The 18019-nt window shown below is 34.8% G+C and overlaps 1 protein-coding gene across 1 annotated transcript in view; it reads right to left on the bottom strand.

The window, feature by feature from the left end:
* The window catches only part of LOC149817587 (protein MANNAN SYNTHESIS-RELATED 1-like), a 79558-nt gene that overhangs the window by 58334 nt on the left and 3205 nt on the right, over positions 1–18019 (bottom strand). Inside the window, exon 3 of the mRNA XM_089985455.1 lies at positions 1621–1691. Within this exon, the coding sequence (XP_089841581.1) occupies positions 1621–1691 (71 nt within the window). The remainder of the gene's footprint in view (positions 1–1620; positions 1692–18019) is intronic.

Genomic DNA, 18019 nt, shown 5'->3' with positions numbered 1-18019 from the left:
GTTATGGTTCCTTGTACTACTCACATACCCCCGAAGTTTCTTCCCTTTAAGATGAACTTTATGGTGGCGGCCCATAGATAGTTGGAATCATTGAGCTTGAATGAGATCATTGTCACGAGTTCTTTATTGACCATGATTGAAGATAGGAGCATTAATCAAGAGTCACGACCAAGCAAAATGTCTTTCACTCCAAGATAGCTTCTTACCACAACCATGAACAAGAGAGATAGAAGAAAGAAAAAATACAATAAGATCTCAAGAGCCCAAGGCTCTAATACAAATAACAAAGAAAAATACAATCACAAGGCCTCAAAAAGGCAAACAAGAATGTGCACAAGCACAAGACCACTAAGGCAATGCACAAGACACTAAAGGAAACTACAAAGCCACAAGGGCACACACACACAATAGAGCACAAAAGAGCAGAAGCACAATATAAAAATATTATTTTATTAACTCTTAGAATGCTTAAGAAAAGCATGGAATAAACACGGGGAAGAGAAGAAGGCTAGCTCCACTAGCCATTAGGCTAGTTCCAAAGGCTATAAAAAGGACACAATAATGCCCCTAATGGGCATAACCTATTACACAAAAATGTAAAATATAAAAAATAAAAAATACAAGAATAAAGGAAAAATTACATAAAACACCCTAGTTTATAAACTAATAAAAATACATGTATATAATAAATATACTAATACATATATATATGGGGCCACATTTGGTCATGTCACCATGACATACAAACATCCCATTTTTTTCATCTTTTTCTTATGTTTTTCATAAAACCAACCTTACAGATGTGATCTACACGTTTCACTTAGTGGGGATCAGATTTTGAATTGTCTAATTATGACACATAGGTAGGATTTTATAAGGCTTCAAAAATAGACAGCCTACAATGTGTGATACTTTCCTGGGTTATAAAATCATCTTTTTCCATTAAAAAAATGATCCAAAAGCTGGTTCCCACTATTTTGAACATGATGAATCCATCCATGAGGACAGTTTGGATAAAAACAACTTGCACATGGGAGATCCAAACTCGTTTGTATGTAATGGCACCATTACCAATCCATTACCCTATATATACATATATATATATATATATGGAAATACAATATTTTAACAGAAAGTAAATGTGACATCATTGGGAGATGCATTAGACCTGAAAAGAAAAAGATGGTATGCACTAAGATCAAAGAACTATTGGATGTGATTAAAACAAGACATGATTAAAAGATATATTGTTAACTGATAGAGCAGATAAAAGATTATGGGGAAGAAAAAATGTTTTCCACTCAGAAACAGAACCACTTAGCAGTCAACAATGTGTGTCAAAGGTTACAAACTTGATAAAGCCTTATGTTTTTATAAATGATGGCAAGTAAATTAGAATACTAGCAGACAAATACAATTTTAACTAAGATATAAATGAACAGTAAATAAATAAATAGAGGAAAACATGTATCTGCATTTCTTGAAGCTTATACGCCAAAAAGTTGGTTGGTATGTTCACTCTCTGAATTTCACAAGATCGCCTAAGTGCTATGAACCAAATACAACCTCAGTGTTATGAACCAAATAGCAACCTATTGCAAACCAAAATTGAGAATATACCTGGACACGATGGTAATGTGGCCCATTTGAAAGTATAACACCAATATAGCCCAGTGGCCTCTCTTTCAGAACTGCAGAAAGGAAAGTGAAAATGAATGGGGACACATGTTAGAAATCAAAAGTAGAGGATTCTTAACCCAGAATAGCTATCAGAATGCTTTTTTTCCTGATGGAGCATCAAGAGCAATGATTGCTTAGTCCAACAATATTTTAAGGGTGTGCAGGGGTTTAAAACCATAAACAAAGAAAATCCCATGAAACCAAAGAGTAGACACTCTCACCCATTTCTACATGTCAGCCTTGTACAATCATAGAGCAGTAAGCTAGATTTTACCTTTAAATAGAGGAAAAGGCACCTCCAGCTAAATCTAGCTTATGTGATCCATGTTGAATACTGCAACACAAGTGATATGGTTGTATTATATGTATTTCCAGTTTTGGTGCTACCCTCCTATTCATGTACATAAGATTATTTAAGAGGGTTATTTTTTATATTTTGTAAAGAGGTTAGACGGTCAACTTTTTTTGTCATTTAGTGTAACCAAGAGGCGTCGACCCCCATTGTTAAGATTAAATGTATCATTTTTGTATATATGCGTATATACATATGTATATATGTATATTGTTATTTATACATATACATATTTATGTATATAGTACAGTATATACATATACGTTCACATGTATATGTATATATATCTTTATATACATACAATATGAATATTATATATATATATATATATATATATTATGGGGACTAAGTCAAACAAGTTGACTTAGTCCCAACGGCTAGAATTCTAGTCGTTGAGAGGATTCTCTTTCTTTGGTTTTTGAGGAAGCTTCCTCTCCTTCTCTCCTTTACTTCTTCCTCCCTTTCTCCTCTATAAATAGTGTGTGAATGTATAAGGTGAGAGAGTGATGGGTAGTATTAGGGTTGTTTATTATTTTTCTTTGAGTGCATTGTAGTGAGGCTTGAATGTAATTTTATTTTGTATTTCTTTTAATATCCATTATGAATAAAATTATTTATTTATATTTTGATGTGTCTTTTAATTCTTAAGTTTGTTGTTTAAATATATAATGTTTTGAGTCTTGGAGATCATCATGGAGTGCATTGGAATTCGCACCATTTTGTGACATGGTATCAGAGCGAGGCATCGGTCTTGGAAAGGATTTGTATTAATAAATGAAATTGATTCAAAGATTTCTCATTCTGGTATGTATCTTTGGCTTCTTGTTCTTCATATGTATGGTAAGTTTTAAAAAAGAGTTATGTTAAAAATAAATATTTTTGTGAAGTATGTGAAAATTGTGGTGTTTTGATATGTCTTAGATTATGGATATGTGTAGTGAAAAACTATATTTTGTATATGCTTTTGAACACTCATTTCATTTGATCAAAAATATTTATTTTTGTATTATGCCTTATTGTGTATCCTCTTATGGGGTTTGTGATTGTGTTCTTTTAGAATACCCATTTTTGGTTCCCTTTGTGGGTATTGTGAGTGTGTTCCTTAGAGAATACCTTTGTAGTTATCCACTCAAGTTGAATATGTGGCTTCTTATAATATTATGTGTTTTGGAAAATACTAAAATTTATATTTCCAGACATATGTATGAACTATCTTTAAAAAAATTTAATATATTATGATGTGATCAAGCATAATCTTTTATCGTGATCTATTTTTAATGAGACATTTTTTAATATGTTATTTCATATATATTTGAGCAATATTGCTCTATTAAGTAAAGATTATTTTCAAATGACACGTGTTAGATTAAGATTTTATTTTTGGTATATGTCTTAATTATTGAAAGGCATAAACATGACTTGTTATCATATAAAAATGTGTTTATCTTTTGTGATTTTTCTCTTGTGTATTGATATTCTACATCATGCTTATTAAAAAATGTTACATTATGAGAAAAATCTCTTGTTTAGTGTGATCATATATATGTGGATCTATATAGCTCCTTAGGAATCTCCATTTGATTGTCTTCAATTGCTTCATAATAGACTTATGATTTAGCTCTAACTTCTTAGTCATATGTGTTCTTGTCTCTTTAATGAGATTTATTAATCTTTTGTATGAGATGTGCTTAGTGTACTTGGTTCTCATTAGTGGATTTATGATCTTTTGTAGGATTCTCAAACTTCATAATTCCACCACCTCTATGAAGAGTGCTTATATTGGGCATGACTCGTTATTTGCTTATTCAAGATTATGAAAATTGTCATGAGACATCTTGTATTGCATATAATTGCATCTATTGACATATTGTTGTGCATATGATTGCACTAATTTTTATACTAATGTTTTGACCTAACTTTTTTGGATTTGATTTGAAACTTGTCTTTTCAAATCGGATATTTGATATGAACTCACCTATTTGAAAATTGAATTATGTGAGTATGTATTGTCTTTTTATGGCATTTTGATTTGTCCATCACAAAATTTTATATGATGCATCATTTCTTTTGGCCTTGTGGTTGGGTCAGGGTTAGCCGTTGAGGTGAGTTGTATGTGCACCTCATGTCATCTTATCAATCTTCAATTATCAAAGTATATGTATGTCGTGTTGACATCAATCTTGGATCTGATTGATAGTTGATTGGCCTCTGAATCGATATATGCTTTTGTTGATTCAGAGATGTTTGTTGGGGTGAGTTGTGTGCACCTCATTTTATGTCAGTTTAGATTGTCAACTTATGGTTTGACTCTAACTGACAGTTGTTTGATCTCTAGATCTGAGTGTGGTGTTTCACTCATTTGTTGTATGGCCATTATTATTATAGATGCTTATAACTTTGTTTATCTGTGATGGCTATCTATTTCTTAAACCATGGTGTTTTGAAAGCTTGTTGAAATTGATATTCTTATTGATGGCATTAGTGTGTTTCCATTACAAGCCTTCTTACCTCGGATGTCCTATTTTTATATCTCTTATCTAAGAGTCATTATATGTAGACAAGAGATGTTTGTTCACACCTTCGTGTGTGTTTTTAGCCCTTTGTTGGCATTGAGATTATACTCTTATCTAGTCGCTGATATACTTAATTTTTTAGTGTCATTATATGTAGACAAGAGATGTTTATTCACTCCTTCGTGTGTGATTTTAGCCCTTCGTTGGCATTATGCTCTTGTTCTAGTCGCTCATACACTTGCTTTTAAGTGTTATTATATGTAAACAAGAGATATTTATACACACCTTTGTGTGTGTTTGGCCCTTTAGTGGCATGATGATTATGCTTGTGTTCTAGTCACTGATACACTTGATATTTGAGGTTTTGAGACCTAGGAGCTGATTCCTTGTGATGGTCAAACTAATGTTTTAATTTGCAAGATTCATTCATTATGATGAATGAGATTTTTAAAATCTCTTCATAATTTTCCTAAATTCATTTGCTCTTTTATGAGAAATTGTTGTTAAAATATTTTAATGCATTTTGCATTATGCTTTAGTTGCATGAGTAATTTCATGATTGATTGTCTTGCATAATTTGCATAAGTTTATGCATTTTTAAGTATATATTCATTAAAAAATATATAGATTTTTTTTACTTGTTTGTGTTGCCCTTTGTTGGCCCTTTGTGTTGTCCTATAGTGAACTTGTGCTTTTGCACTTTTGTGCTTATATTACGTCTTTGTGCCTTTGTATTGTCTACTCTTGGACTTGTATGTGTTTTTGCACTTTGTTTTTGTAATTTCACATATTTTATTATATGCTTTTCTAAACATTTCATTAGTAAAATCTCGTATGTGTATACCCATAGTGGCTATTGTAGGCATTTGATTGCTCTTGAGTGTTTGAGCACTTCTATTGTATTTGTGTGAATCCTCATTCGGATTCCTTTAGTTTTGCTTATTTTCAAGCATGTGTTCTTAAAAGATTGATTATTGGTTCATATGTGACTTGGTTCTAAATTATTGCATGGTTCATTCATATATGCATTAGTTGTTAGTTTAAATATTGCTTATAATTTATTCACGCTTATTTATATCTTCTGTTGTGTAAAGATGATTTGTTATTGAGTTATTCCTTCATAGTATTAATAATGATAAAAATCTATAATTGTTATACATTAATGTCTTTTGTGATAAAAATATATATGCATGATTTTCATTGTTTGTATCTCTCTTAATATTATTCTATTATGGTCGAGTTTGTCAATGACTATCATGTTTTTAATTAATGTTTGTTCAAAATTCTTATTTTAAATGTTTTTGAAAAATGTTAAATTGACTTATTTTGTTCGTATCTTATGTTTGTGTGCTTGGCCATCATCTCTCCATAATATATATATATAAATATATTTATTTTTTGTTAGATTGTTTTTGTTTTGCGCTCTTTACAAGTTCTTCAAATATTGGTGGTTTGATTGATTCTAAAGACATTTCGAGAATATCAAGGATTGATGATATTGAAGATCCTTTATGAAATGGAGCATATGATAGAGCACCTCATGAAGGAAGCAATGAATTAAAGAAATTGAAAAAGACAAATGATATTTTATATAATGGGTTGCTTATTTGTATTTGCAAACTTACAATGAGTCACTGTAAGTTTAAGGGGGGAGTGTTAAGATTAAATGTATCATTTTTTATATATATGTATATACATATGTATATTGTTATTTATACATATACATATTTATGTATATAGTATAGTATATAAAATGGTTGTCAGTTGAGGAAGCGAGAGCAGGAAGCGATACGGGAAGCGGGAGCGGAAAGCGAGGTACTTTCAAAATTTTAGGAAGCGGAAAGCATGGGACCACTTAGGAGCGAATCGGGAATCGTCTCGAAAGCGACCTAGGAAGTGAACCAGAAGCGACCTAAGAAGCGAGGGGGAAACGAAAAAAATAAAAAATACAAAAAATACAAAAAATTTTGAAAAAATGGGGGAAGCATGATGGGAAGCGCGCTTCCCATTAAAGGGAAGTGTGTTTCTCATTAAAGGTATGGGAAGCGCGCTTCCCATTTAAACAGGGCGCTTCCCCGCGCATTTCGAAAGCGCGACGTTCTGCGCTTCCGAAGCGCACTTCGGGGGAAGCACGCTTCCCCACTTACCTAGGCACTTCTGGTAACTCTGGTATATGCGTATACATTCACATATATACATATATATATATATATATATCAATATATTATATATATATATATTATAGGGACTAAGTTTCTAGATGTTGGGACTAAGTCAACTTATTTAACGAGGCTTTTATTTCTTTGGTTTCTGAGGAAGCTTCCTCTCCTTCTCTCCTTTCCTTCTTCCTCCCTTTCTCCTCTATAAATAAAGAGTGTGGGTGAATGTGTAAGGTGAGAGAGTGATGGGTAATATTAGGGTTGTTTATTGTTTTTTTTTAGTGCATTGTAGTGAGGTTTAAATGTAATTTTATTTTGTATTTCTTTTAATGTCCATTATGAATAAAATTATTTATTTATATTTTGATATGTGTCTTTTAATTCTTAAGTTTGTTGTTTAAATGTATAATGTTTTGAGTCTTAAAGAAGATCATGGAGTGCATTGGAATCCGCACCATTTCGTGACACCCCATAAGTTGTATTACTCTCTCATTATTTAGTTAATGAGGCTATCTTGAAGATTTGTCATTCCCATCTCTTGCTTCTTGCCTCTTGCATTGATAACCCAAACTAAGAAATATGTAAAACTTTCAATTACAGTGGTGCAACGGGCATTTTGTGTTAACCTAATCTCAGCACATATTTTAGGCACTTGAAAAAATAAAGACAACATCAATAAGATATTGATTTTATTCAGCTTTAGAGTAGATTCTATTATATTCTAGAATTCCTTTGTTTTGATACTGCCAATTTCTTTATCCAGGAAACATGGAATAAGTTTCTAGGTTGGAGCATTTTAAAATAAGCAAGCCGAATAAGAAGGGCTTTTCCATATCCTAAACAAAAAAACAACAGAGGAGCTACGTCAAAAGGACAAGGAAATTTTTTGAAGAGGACACAAGCATATGCAGGCACACACACACACATTGTTGTATTATTAGAGAGAGAGAGAGAGAGAGAAAGATTCAAAATTACTACTGCAGAATTATGGCTACTAAGTCAAGACTCAGACAAGTTAAAAAAATACAATCATCAGCATTTCAATAGAAATTATAAAGAAAAACAGTAAGTAGTGACAAAACAAAGGCTCGAAAGCATAAAATATGGGTGAAGACACAAAACAATGTTGATGATTGTAATGAAATATGGCAAATACAAACAAATGCCTCTTATGGGCAAGTACAACATACACAAATGGAGATCACTTATGAGTCAAGATATAATCACATACATGAAATGAAATGGGGATCTTCGAAACACGAGCTTAGATTAACAAGGGCAAGTGTCAAGAATGACACTAAAGCATAACTCTTAAAAAGGGTATAACTGGAAACAAAATAAAAATAAAAATGTATTCTTTATTGATATGAAAAACCAATTGCTTAAGAAGCATTGGAATTAAATACAAGAGGGGCTGCACCCCTTTATATACACAGCTGAAAGAGGACTCAAGAGAGCTGTTGGACACAGTCCAACAACTCTATTAAGAGTTATTGGACTGTGTACGGTCATTCTAGTTCAAACTGAACTAGATGACATAAAGACAAAAAATAAAAATAAAAGAAAAAAATTACAGAAAAGAAAAGAAATGAAAAATGTATTTATATATATATAATAATATAATATTATTATATATACATATATGTACAGTTTTACATTTTAAGACTCCCCCTCAAACTTACGGTACAATGAGCGAAAGTTTGTCTAAGAGAAAGTGAAATCGGGGAGCAGCGAGAGGCTTTGTAAAGAAGTCTGCTAACTGATATTCTGAAGTGACATATGGCAGATCAATTATCCCGTGTAGATATTCCTCTCTGACGTAGTGACAATCCATTTCGATGTGTTTGGTGCGTTCGTGGAATGTTCTGTTACTGGCAATGTAAATCACACTTTTGTTGTCACAACACATTTGTGAAGCCTTTGTTGCTTCAGCTCCCATGTCAGCAAGCAGTCGTCGGAGTCAAACTACTTCCATGGTCGTGGTTGTCATAGCTCTGTATTCAGCTTCGGTGGATGAGAGAGATACCTTCTGCTGCTTTTTACACCTCCACGAGATCAATGATTCCCCTAAAAAGACACAAAAGCCAGTGGTTGAGTGTCTGTTATTGGGATCACCTCCTCAATCAGCATCAGTATATGCAATTAAATCAAGAGAAGAGGAGGAAGATAAGAAAAGTCCTCGTGAAAGAGAGGACTTGATGTATCTGATAATACGCATGACTGCTCCCATATGAACAGAAGTAGGAGCATGTTGAAATTGACTTGTTGTATGAACAGCATGTGCTATATCTGGTCGGGTAATGGATAGATATGAAAGTGCCCCGACAAGCTGTCTGTAAGGAGTAGGGTCTGCAAGAAGTTCTCCATCATCAATCTTCATTTTAACATTAACAACTTCTGGAGTGTCAACTTTCTTATCATCAGTAATACCAGACCTGAAAACAATATCAAAAGCAAATTTAGTCTGAGATAATAAATATCATTTAGGAGAATAAGCAACTTCAATGCCTAAAAAATATCTCAACAAGCCCAAATCAGTCATTTCAAAATGAGATTTAAGAAGTGTTTTGATTGTTTCAACTCTCTGTTTATCGCTTCCGGTGATGATCATATCATCCACATAGAGAAGAAGCACAATGATCCCTGCTTCAGAATTCTTAATAAACAAAGCAGTGTCAGTTAAACAGAATTGAAAACCAATATCAATCATAACACGACTAAACCTATCATACCAAGCTTTTGGTGCTTGTTTAAGTCCATAAAGAGCTTTTTCTAAGCGAAGGACTTTACCCTTAGGAATACTTAGACCAGGAGGGGGTTCCATATATACTTTTTCAACTAGCTTTCCATTTAAAAAAGCATTTTTTACATCCATTTGAAAAATAGACCATTTTTTGATAGAAGCTAAGGCAATTAAGGTTCGGACAGTAGTCATACGAGCCACCGGAGCAAAGGTTTCTTCATAATCAATCACATATTCTTGGGCATAACCTTTGGCTACTAAACGGGCTTTATATCTTTCAAGAGTACCATCACTCTTGGTTTTAATTTTATAAACCCATCGACATCCTATAGTTTTCTTCCCTGGAGGAAGATCTTGAATATTCCATGTAGAAGCCTTTTCAAGTGCATCTAATTCAGCTTTCATGGCTTCTATCCATTTGATATTATTTTTTGCTTGAAAATATGTGAATGGTTCTTCATATGAGTGAATTAATGCAATAACTGCCCTATATGTGGGTGAGAAAGACTCGTATGATACAAACTTTCCTGGAGGCCTCGAGATTCGGGATGATTGTCTAGTTGGAATGTTAGAATATTTCTCAAGTGCACATGGAGGATTAGACTCTTGTCGCCTGGAATATTGAATACTAGTATCTCTATGAACTTCTTCATTTTCAACATTAAGATCAATAATTCTTTGATCATCATCAAAGTTACAGTCAAGGTCATATTCATCAGATGTTGATGTTAGATCTAGCAAAAAGGAGTACTCAGTGACGTCTTTTAATTTTCTAAAATCAAAGAAGCTCTCCTTTTCAAGAAAGGAAACATTTCTAGACACATATAGTTTATTAATTTTTAAGTCAAAACATCTATAACCTTTCTGGTTTTCAGCATATCCTAAAAAGGCACAGGGAATCGCACGAGGGGAAAGTTAATCATTTTTGTCAGTAAATATGAAACATTTGCACCCAAATATTCTTAGTCTAGAGTAGTCTGGAGAAATGTTCATAAGTTTTTCAATGGGAGTGATATTTTGTAACGAAGAAGATGGCATCCTATTAATGAGATAGGTGGCAGTTAAGGCAGCTTCTGCCCAAAAGTCTTTCGGGACTTTATTTGCTATTAATAAAGTCCTAGTGGTTTCTATAATATGGCGATGTTTTCGTTCTGCCAGTCCATTTTGTTGAGGTGTATAAGGACAAGATCTTTGATGTGTGATGCCATGCAATTTAAGATAATTTTGAAAATCTGTGGATAAAAACTCTCCCCCTGAATCTGTACGAAAAATAGTAATATCATTTTGAAACTTGTTTTTAACCATATTATGAAAAGTTTGAAAGTATGAAAATACTTCAGACTTATGTTTGAGAAAGTACATCCACGTATGTCAGGAGAAATCATCGACAAAAATAACATAGTAAACAAATCCTCCTTTAGAAATTACTGGTGCAGGACCCCAAACATCCGAGTGTATTAATTCAAGTGGTCTTGAAGAGAAAAAGGTTCTGTTCTGAAATGGTAATCTTTTCATTTTGCTGAGAATACAATCTTTACAATCAAATGATTCAGAGTTACAAAATTTCCCTAGATTTGGAAAATGTTGGATTTTGGCTATATGTGGGTGACCAAGTCTCTTATGCCACAGTTCCAACTCTATTTTTTGAATATTATAACAAAAAGCTTTCTTCGGCATTTCCAAAAAATCCATGTAATAGAGTCCTCCTTCTCTATGGCCTTCCCCAATCAGCTTGCCTGACTGGCGATCCTGTACCCAACAACCATGAGAAGAAAAAGAAATATTACACCCATAATCAGAAATTTGAGATACAGATAAAAGATTTAAATTTAATTTGGGAACATGTCTAATTTCTGGAATAAAAAAATTTTTTTTTTATAAATTTTTTCAAAATTTCTTATTCCTTCTATTTCAAGAGAAGTCTGATCAGCAGTAAAGACCTTTGACACACTTGTTTTATTTTTAACACATTTGGATAGACTTTGATTATTTGGGGTCATATGAAAAGATGCACCAGAGTCAAGAAGCCAAGAAATTTTACCTAGATCAGAAAAAGATGAGGCTGTTGCGCCGGTTGAAGCTTCAGATGAGGAAGAGGCACCTTTGATGAGAGGCTGAAGAATCTCCATTAGTTGGGCCAGGGAAACTGGTGCATCCTGATCTTTAGGCTCCGATCCAGCAATTGCAGCTCTTTTTTCTCTCAGCTCCTTAACTTTGGGACATTGTGGCTTGTAGTGTCCCGGTTCATGACAGTGATGACAAATAACTTTCTTCTTATCATAGTCACCATTTTGTCGGTTAAAGTGAGGAGGCCTATATGATCAAACATGATTCCCTGGTCTAGACACGGCTAAAACGAAATCATCTTCAATTTTTAAAGAACCTTTCCGGAGACAATTTTCTTCCATTGTTAACTCTTCAATAGTTTCAACAATAGAAGGAATTTTTCCCCGGTGAAGTAGGGTCGATTTAGTGGTTTCAAATTCCGGCCTTAATCCAGTAATAAACTGGTAAAAATGTTCAGCATCGAGTTGTTTCTGACGAAGCTCGATGTCTTCGGCACAATGCCACTTTGGTTCTAAAAGGAAAAGTTCTTTCCAAAGTTCGGACAACCCATTGTAATATTCACGAATAGTTTTGTCTCCTTGTGTCATCATTCGAACTTTTTCTTGGAGGTTGCACACGTGTGCAATATCTTTAAGGGAATATATATTCTTAAGGTATTCCCATGCCTTATCGGCATGATCAAATTTGGCAAGACTTGAGCATTTTTTAATGTCAACGTTATTGATAAGCCATGACATTATCTTCGGATGAGATATTCTCCATTCTTTCCATTTCTTCTCATATGAGGCAACAGCCTTGATTTTCTCTTCTTCCGATAGAGGGACCTCTTTATCTCCCTCCTTTTTAGTAAGAGATAGCTTAGGTTCCGAATCGGAACCATCCACAATCCCCCATAAGCCTTTTCCCCATATATGGTGCTTCATGATTGAAGCCCATGTTACATAGTTCGTATCGCTTAGTTTCATAGGCATGATGGTGACTTTATCATTGTCATCCATCGATTACAAGGAGAGAAAGAATAGGGATAGAAGAGAAACAAGAAGGAAAATGAAAAAGAAAGAAAAAAAAACAATACAACAAGATGTGAAATCTTCTCCAATGAAGTGATAAAACACTTCTCTTCAAGTGGTGAACACTTTTGCAAACGGGCACGGAAACCGAGGCAGCTTTTCCTCAAGATTTAGTACTTCCGCGGCTCTGATACCATGAAATGAAATGGGGATCTTCGAAACACGAGCTTAGATTAACAAGGGAAAGTGTCAAGAATGACACTAAAGCATAACCCTTAAAAGGGGTATAACTGGAAACAAAATAAAAATAAAAATGTATTCTTTATTGATATGAAAAACCAATTGCTTAAGAAGCATTGGAATTAAATACAAGAGGGGTTGCACCCCTTTATATACACAGCTGAAAGAGGACTCAATAGAGCTGTTGGACACAATCCAACAGCTCTATTTAGAGCTGTTGGAATGTGTCAGTCCAACAGCTCTATTAAGAGTTGTTGGATTGTGTCAGTCCAACAACTCTATTGCTAGTCAAGTCTGGACAGGACTTGACTAGCAACAGTCATTCTAGTTCAAACTGAACTAGATGACATAAAGACAAAAAATAAAAATAAAGGAAAAAAATTACAGAAAAGAAAGAAATGAAAAATGTATTTATATATATATATAATAATATAATATTATTATATATACATATATGTACAGTTTTACATTTTAACAATACACAATGCCACTTATGGGCAAGAGAGACAACATAAAAAATATAAAGAATCTATTGAGAGAGTCCTTGAGAACAAGTATAAAAAAACAAGAGGGGGTTCACCCCTATTTATACACAAGAGGCAGTCTCAATAGAGCTGTTGGACTGTTCCAACAGCTCTATTAACTAGTCAACTCTATGTTGACTAGTCAAAAATGAACCCAACGGATCTATTTGGTATTTGACCAAATAGTCCCTATAAAAACAGAAAAAGACAAAAAAAAGAATAAAGTAGAAGTTCTAATGTGCCCCTAATGGGCACAGCCTATTACAAGTACTGAAATAACCAAATACCCCTAATAGGTATATATATATATATATATATATATATACAACTTAACAATGACCACTGTTTTCACTATACGCATGAAGCATCACAGGATATGCATCAACAGATACACCAGCTAAACAAATTGTCCAAGCAACTTAAAACAAGGGGATTTTCATACGTCAATTTGAAGTGATGATGGCTAATTGTTAAGGGTTAAAGGTAAAGGGAAATGTCTTTAGAAATATAAAATAGAGTCTATAATGGTCTCAGCCCAAGTAATACAGAAGAAGGTGGCAGAGGGAGCGGTGAAGGGCGTGGGCTTGTGTGGAGTATCAAATATTTGGGAGAATATGCCAGAGATGGGGATGGACTTTGGAGCCTCAATCAAGCAGGTGGCAAAAATATGTCATTAGTGGACCTCATCCTTACTCTGAAAATACCTAATTCTATCAACATTTTTAAGGCTACAGGTATGTAGTGCTGAAGAAGTACTGCAGGTCCAGTGATGAAGAGCACTGTGGCAAGAACATACATAGAATCAATGTTCAGATAAGTTACCCTTCATGTCAATGCATATAAGAAGTGAGAAATATGAAGAATAATTTAATTTATTAATAAGATGGCTAATAGAGAAGGAAGCTCTTTATGCCTAGTTACAACATATTAATTACCACCAACCTTGCCTTACCTTAATCCCCACAAGAAATTATATACAAACCCTTAAGCATAAAGATTTGAACAGTCTTTGTACAAATTTTCTGGAAAGGAAGCTTTGTAATAACCTCAAATTTTGTAATTTATTTATTTAAATTTATTTGAAAACAACGAATATTTTTTCTAAATTTGGGCCTCGGATCTGTTACCGGATCCATAATAGAACGTGTAAATAACCCACAATGGGGTATTAAAACTATACTTATAATAGTTAAATAATTAATTAATAGTATAAAAGAAAAGAAAAACCGAGTATTTAAGGTTGGATCCGTGTTTGGATCCAAATGGATCCAACATATGGATCTAAGATCCATAAAATGGCCTTTATATCCATATTCATAATAAAACTAATAATATAATATATAAATAAAATTTTTATTTTTATTTTTTTTAATTATCCGAGGATCCACAGTTGGATCCATTCGGATCCAACTGATGGATCCATATGGTTGGGGGTCGGGTTACGGGCCTCGGGTCCGGACCCGAGCCGCACCCCTTGTGTAACCCTTTTAAAGAAAGGGGCAACCCGATAGGGTTGCCCGATAGGGTTGTAGCAGAGCAGAAAAGGGGAAAGAGGGGGGGGTTACGCAGGCGTAACCGAAACCCCCACCCATCTCGGCAAGAAAAGAGGGGGGGGGTTCGGCGATAAATGGGAAGTGGAAGAGGGGGGTCTCACCCTCTTCCCTCGTCTCCCTCGTTTCTCCCTTCCCTCATCTCTCTCTCGTGTGGGCGTACAGTGGAAGGCTGGGGGTCGCCGGAAAGCTGCAGCCACCACCAGCCCTCTTCTCCTGTCCTCTTCCCTTGCGTGCGACCATCACGACACCGGAGCAGTCGAGGCCGGTGGAATAGCTCGCCTCCTCACGTCAGCCGCAACCCCCAAAACATCGGATTGTAAAGGTACAGGTTTTTCCTCTTGATTTCGAGTGGGAAAGAGGGTGCAAATTTTGTTTTCCATGGAATATTTTAGGAAAATCGTTAGAGGGGCAGATTTGGGGGTTTGAGTCGTCGGAACCCCAAATCGTCAGTTTTGTGAAATTTGAGGCTATGGGTTATACTGGTACCTTATTGGGTGGGTTGAGGATGCTATCGAAATTAGTTTTGTGGCTGATAGGTTTGTCTAGCAGAAGTTTTCTCCATGACCGATAGTCTAGTAATCTGATTTTCAGTTTTTTTTTAGGAATCGAGTTGCACATGTTGAGATTGTGTGGCTGGTTTGGTATTGTTTAGCATAAGTGGGGTCTATCGTGATTTTGTGGGGTATTTGTTCCAAGGATGTGTAAGGGTTTGCAATACACTCCCTATGAGTGGACTAAATCATTGCAAAACCTTAGTTCTGTGTGTATGCTGAATATCATAAAAGGTTTTTTCGTAGGTACTGATTTTAGGGATCCCATTTCTTTTAAGAGTTTGTCTATTCTATTGGAATGTATATGACCTTGTGTAGTATATAATTAGACATGTGCTTGCTGAAATCAAAAGTTGTCCAGATCTTTTATGGTTTTGGCTACATTCATTTATTTTTCAATAGACCAGTTCATTTAGATATGAAATGGGGATTAGAAATTCTGTTTTGTCTATACTAAAAAGGGGTGTGTTATTTTTATTATCCTGCATATATATACATATATATATATATTGTAATGATCCAAGTTATCTGGTCTTTTATTAATAATATCGATTACTTGATCTTTTTTTTTATGGTCTTGCATATTCTGTTGTTTTGAGTAGGCTGCATTTCTGTGTTTTGTTTTAGCTGCTGTCAGTGAAGAGATGAATAATAATAACTTAGAAGTTATGATTATTATGCCTGCAAACTGAAAACCTTTTTGGTATGCTAATGCTCACTCTTATCAAATACTTTGATATGCTTGTTGGGTCTGGAAGTCTAAACCAGTCTGTTTTTGGGATGCTAGATTAGACCATGTAACCTGTACATTACATTCCACCCATCCAGTTAATATACATCATGTTATGTTATTTTCTTGTAAGTAGAAATACCCCTATTTAATTGTAAAGTGCATAATAGTCATTCTTTATATGAAGGCCAAACAAATTTTAATTGGGGGACCAGACTTAACATATGTCCAGATTGTCTGACTGCAACATATGCATACACGCTCGGTTGGTTATGTAGGGGGGCTGCACCTATCATTACCCCATTATTGTACACACACACACAACAGTTATACCGATTTTATAGTGTTACCCTGGTTATATTTTATCTCATGACCAACATGTGTATAACGGTTTCTTGTTATATGTTACTTTATGTTCAACATATGTAAATGTTCTGGTTATACTTTATCTCGTGAACAATATATATATGAATGTGACTACCTTTGCAAAAATCTGTTTCCAAGTTCAGTGTCCTAGAAAGATTGTACATGGTTTACTAAGATTGTGGTGTATGATTGGTGAATTGTTGACTCGTGTTTTGGGTGAGTTTTCTACATAACTCTTTTTGGTCCAGTAACCAGTGCTAGAAGCTTCTGTTTGGTAAGCCAACATGGTCTTGGTCCAGGCCGCCCAGTGTTCACCAGTGCTACTTAAACCATATGCCTAATATTCATATTATTTGTCAACCTTCAAAATTCTTGGAAAAAGTTTTGGTGCAAGGGTTGTGCATTTTTATCATAATCTTAGGACACCAAATCTATCTTGATTTATGTTTATGTATTTTGTTCATGCCCATTTACATGGTGATCAAGATACGTAGGATAGCTTATGCTGCGTTACTAATGGTAACACTTGGCTGTTTTCTCATGCATGAGTCTACATGGAATTGAAGTATGTCTACATGCGAGTGGTTGTATGAGTGTGCACATAGCCGTTGTACGTGTGTATTGCAGGGAAAGCATGCATACAAATACTCAATGAAATCATGCCGTTGACATGAATATGCAAATCCGAGGGACACATGCAATAAATATGAGACTGCGAATTCATATGCATGCATATGCTTATCATTGTTTAGTGCGCATTTTTAATTGGCATGCATAAATGTACATTGTGAAACATTCAAAAGTGATGCTTTGTGGTATGCTATTCATGGTTTTTGCATGTGGTGCATCGATGATAAATTGGATCATCAGGGGCTGGGTGAGCCTCGAGAACTAGTTGTTCTCTGTTTTAATTGTTTTTGATGCATTGCAACAAATCAAATGTGATATTGTTGTTTTACCGCACTGTTCTATGTTGTCACGGGCTGTGGTCCCGTGAAAAGCTTAGCATGCTGATGTGCAAGCGTATGTTATTAATTCTACATGTAAAATTCGCAAATGTAAATTAAATGAATTAATAACTAGATAAAAGAATGTAAAGAACAGTGTAATTCACTTTCTCCTTGATGTCCCTGCTCTAGCATGGGAGTCTTGGATATTGCGGTTTAGGGGAAACCGTGAGGATACAAAACTCCGTGTGCATTTTGTTGCCCCTGAACCCGATATTGAGGTTCTTCTCCTGGCCACGGTTTTAGGGAGAGTCCGCCACTTTACCCGGGAGTGGTGTGTTAGTCACAGCTGTGAGTTTGTTTTGGTATACCAAGAAAGTGGCGCCAGTGGATGCTGTTTCCCTGGTGTCCCCGACTTTGGATGTTGTTTTCCAAGGTTCCGATAGATGGTGTTATTTCCTGATATCGGTCGAGGGCTAAGTTTGGAACCCGGTAATAAAATACAAATTGTGTGTGAAGCTACCCCGGGAACCCTACTTGACCTCGGGGATTATACCCGTTTGGTGTATCCGCGGGCCACTGTA

Source organism: Nuphar pumila, chromosome 13 (genome assembly GCF_984573655.1).
Source record: "Nuphar pumila chromosome 13, dmNupPumi1.hap1.1, whole genome shotgun sequence".
NCBI lineage: Eukaryota > Viridiplantae > Streptophyta > Magnoliopsida > Nymphaeales > Nymphaeaceae > Nuphar > Nuphar pumila.
The sequence above is the reverse complement of the archived record's forward strand: the minus strand, read 5'-3'. Positions and strand labels throughout refer to the sequence as shown.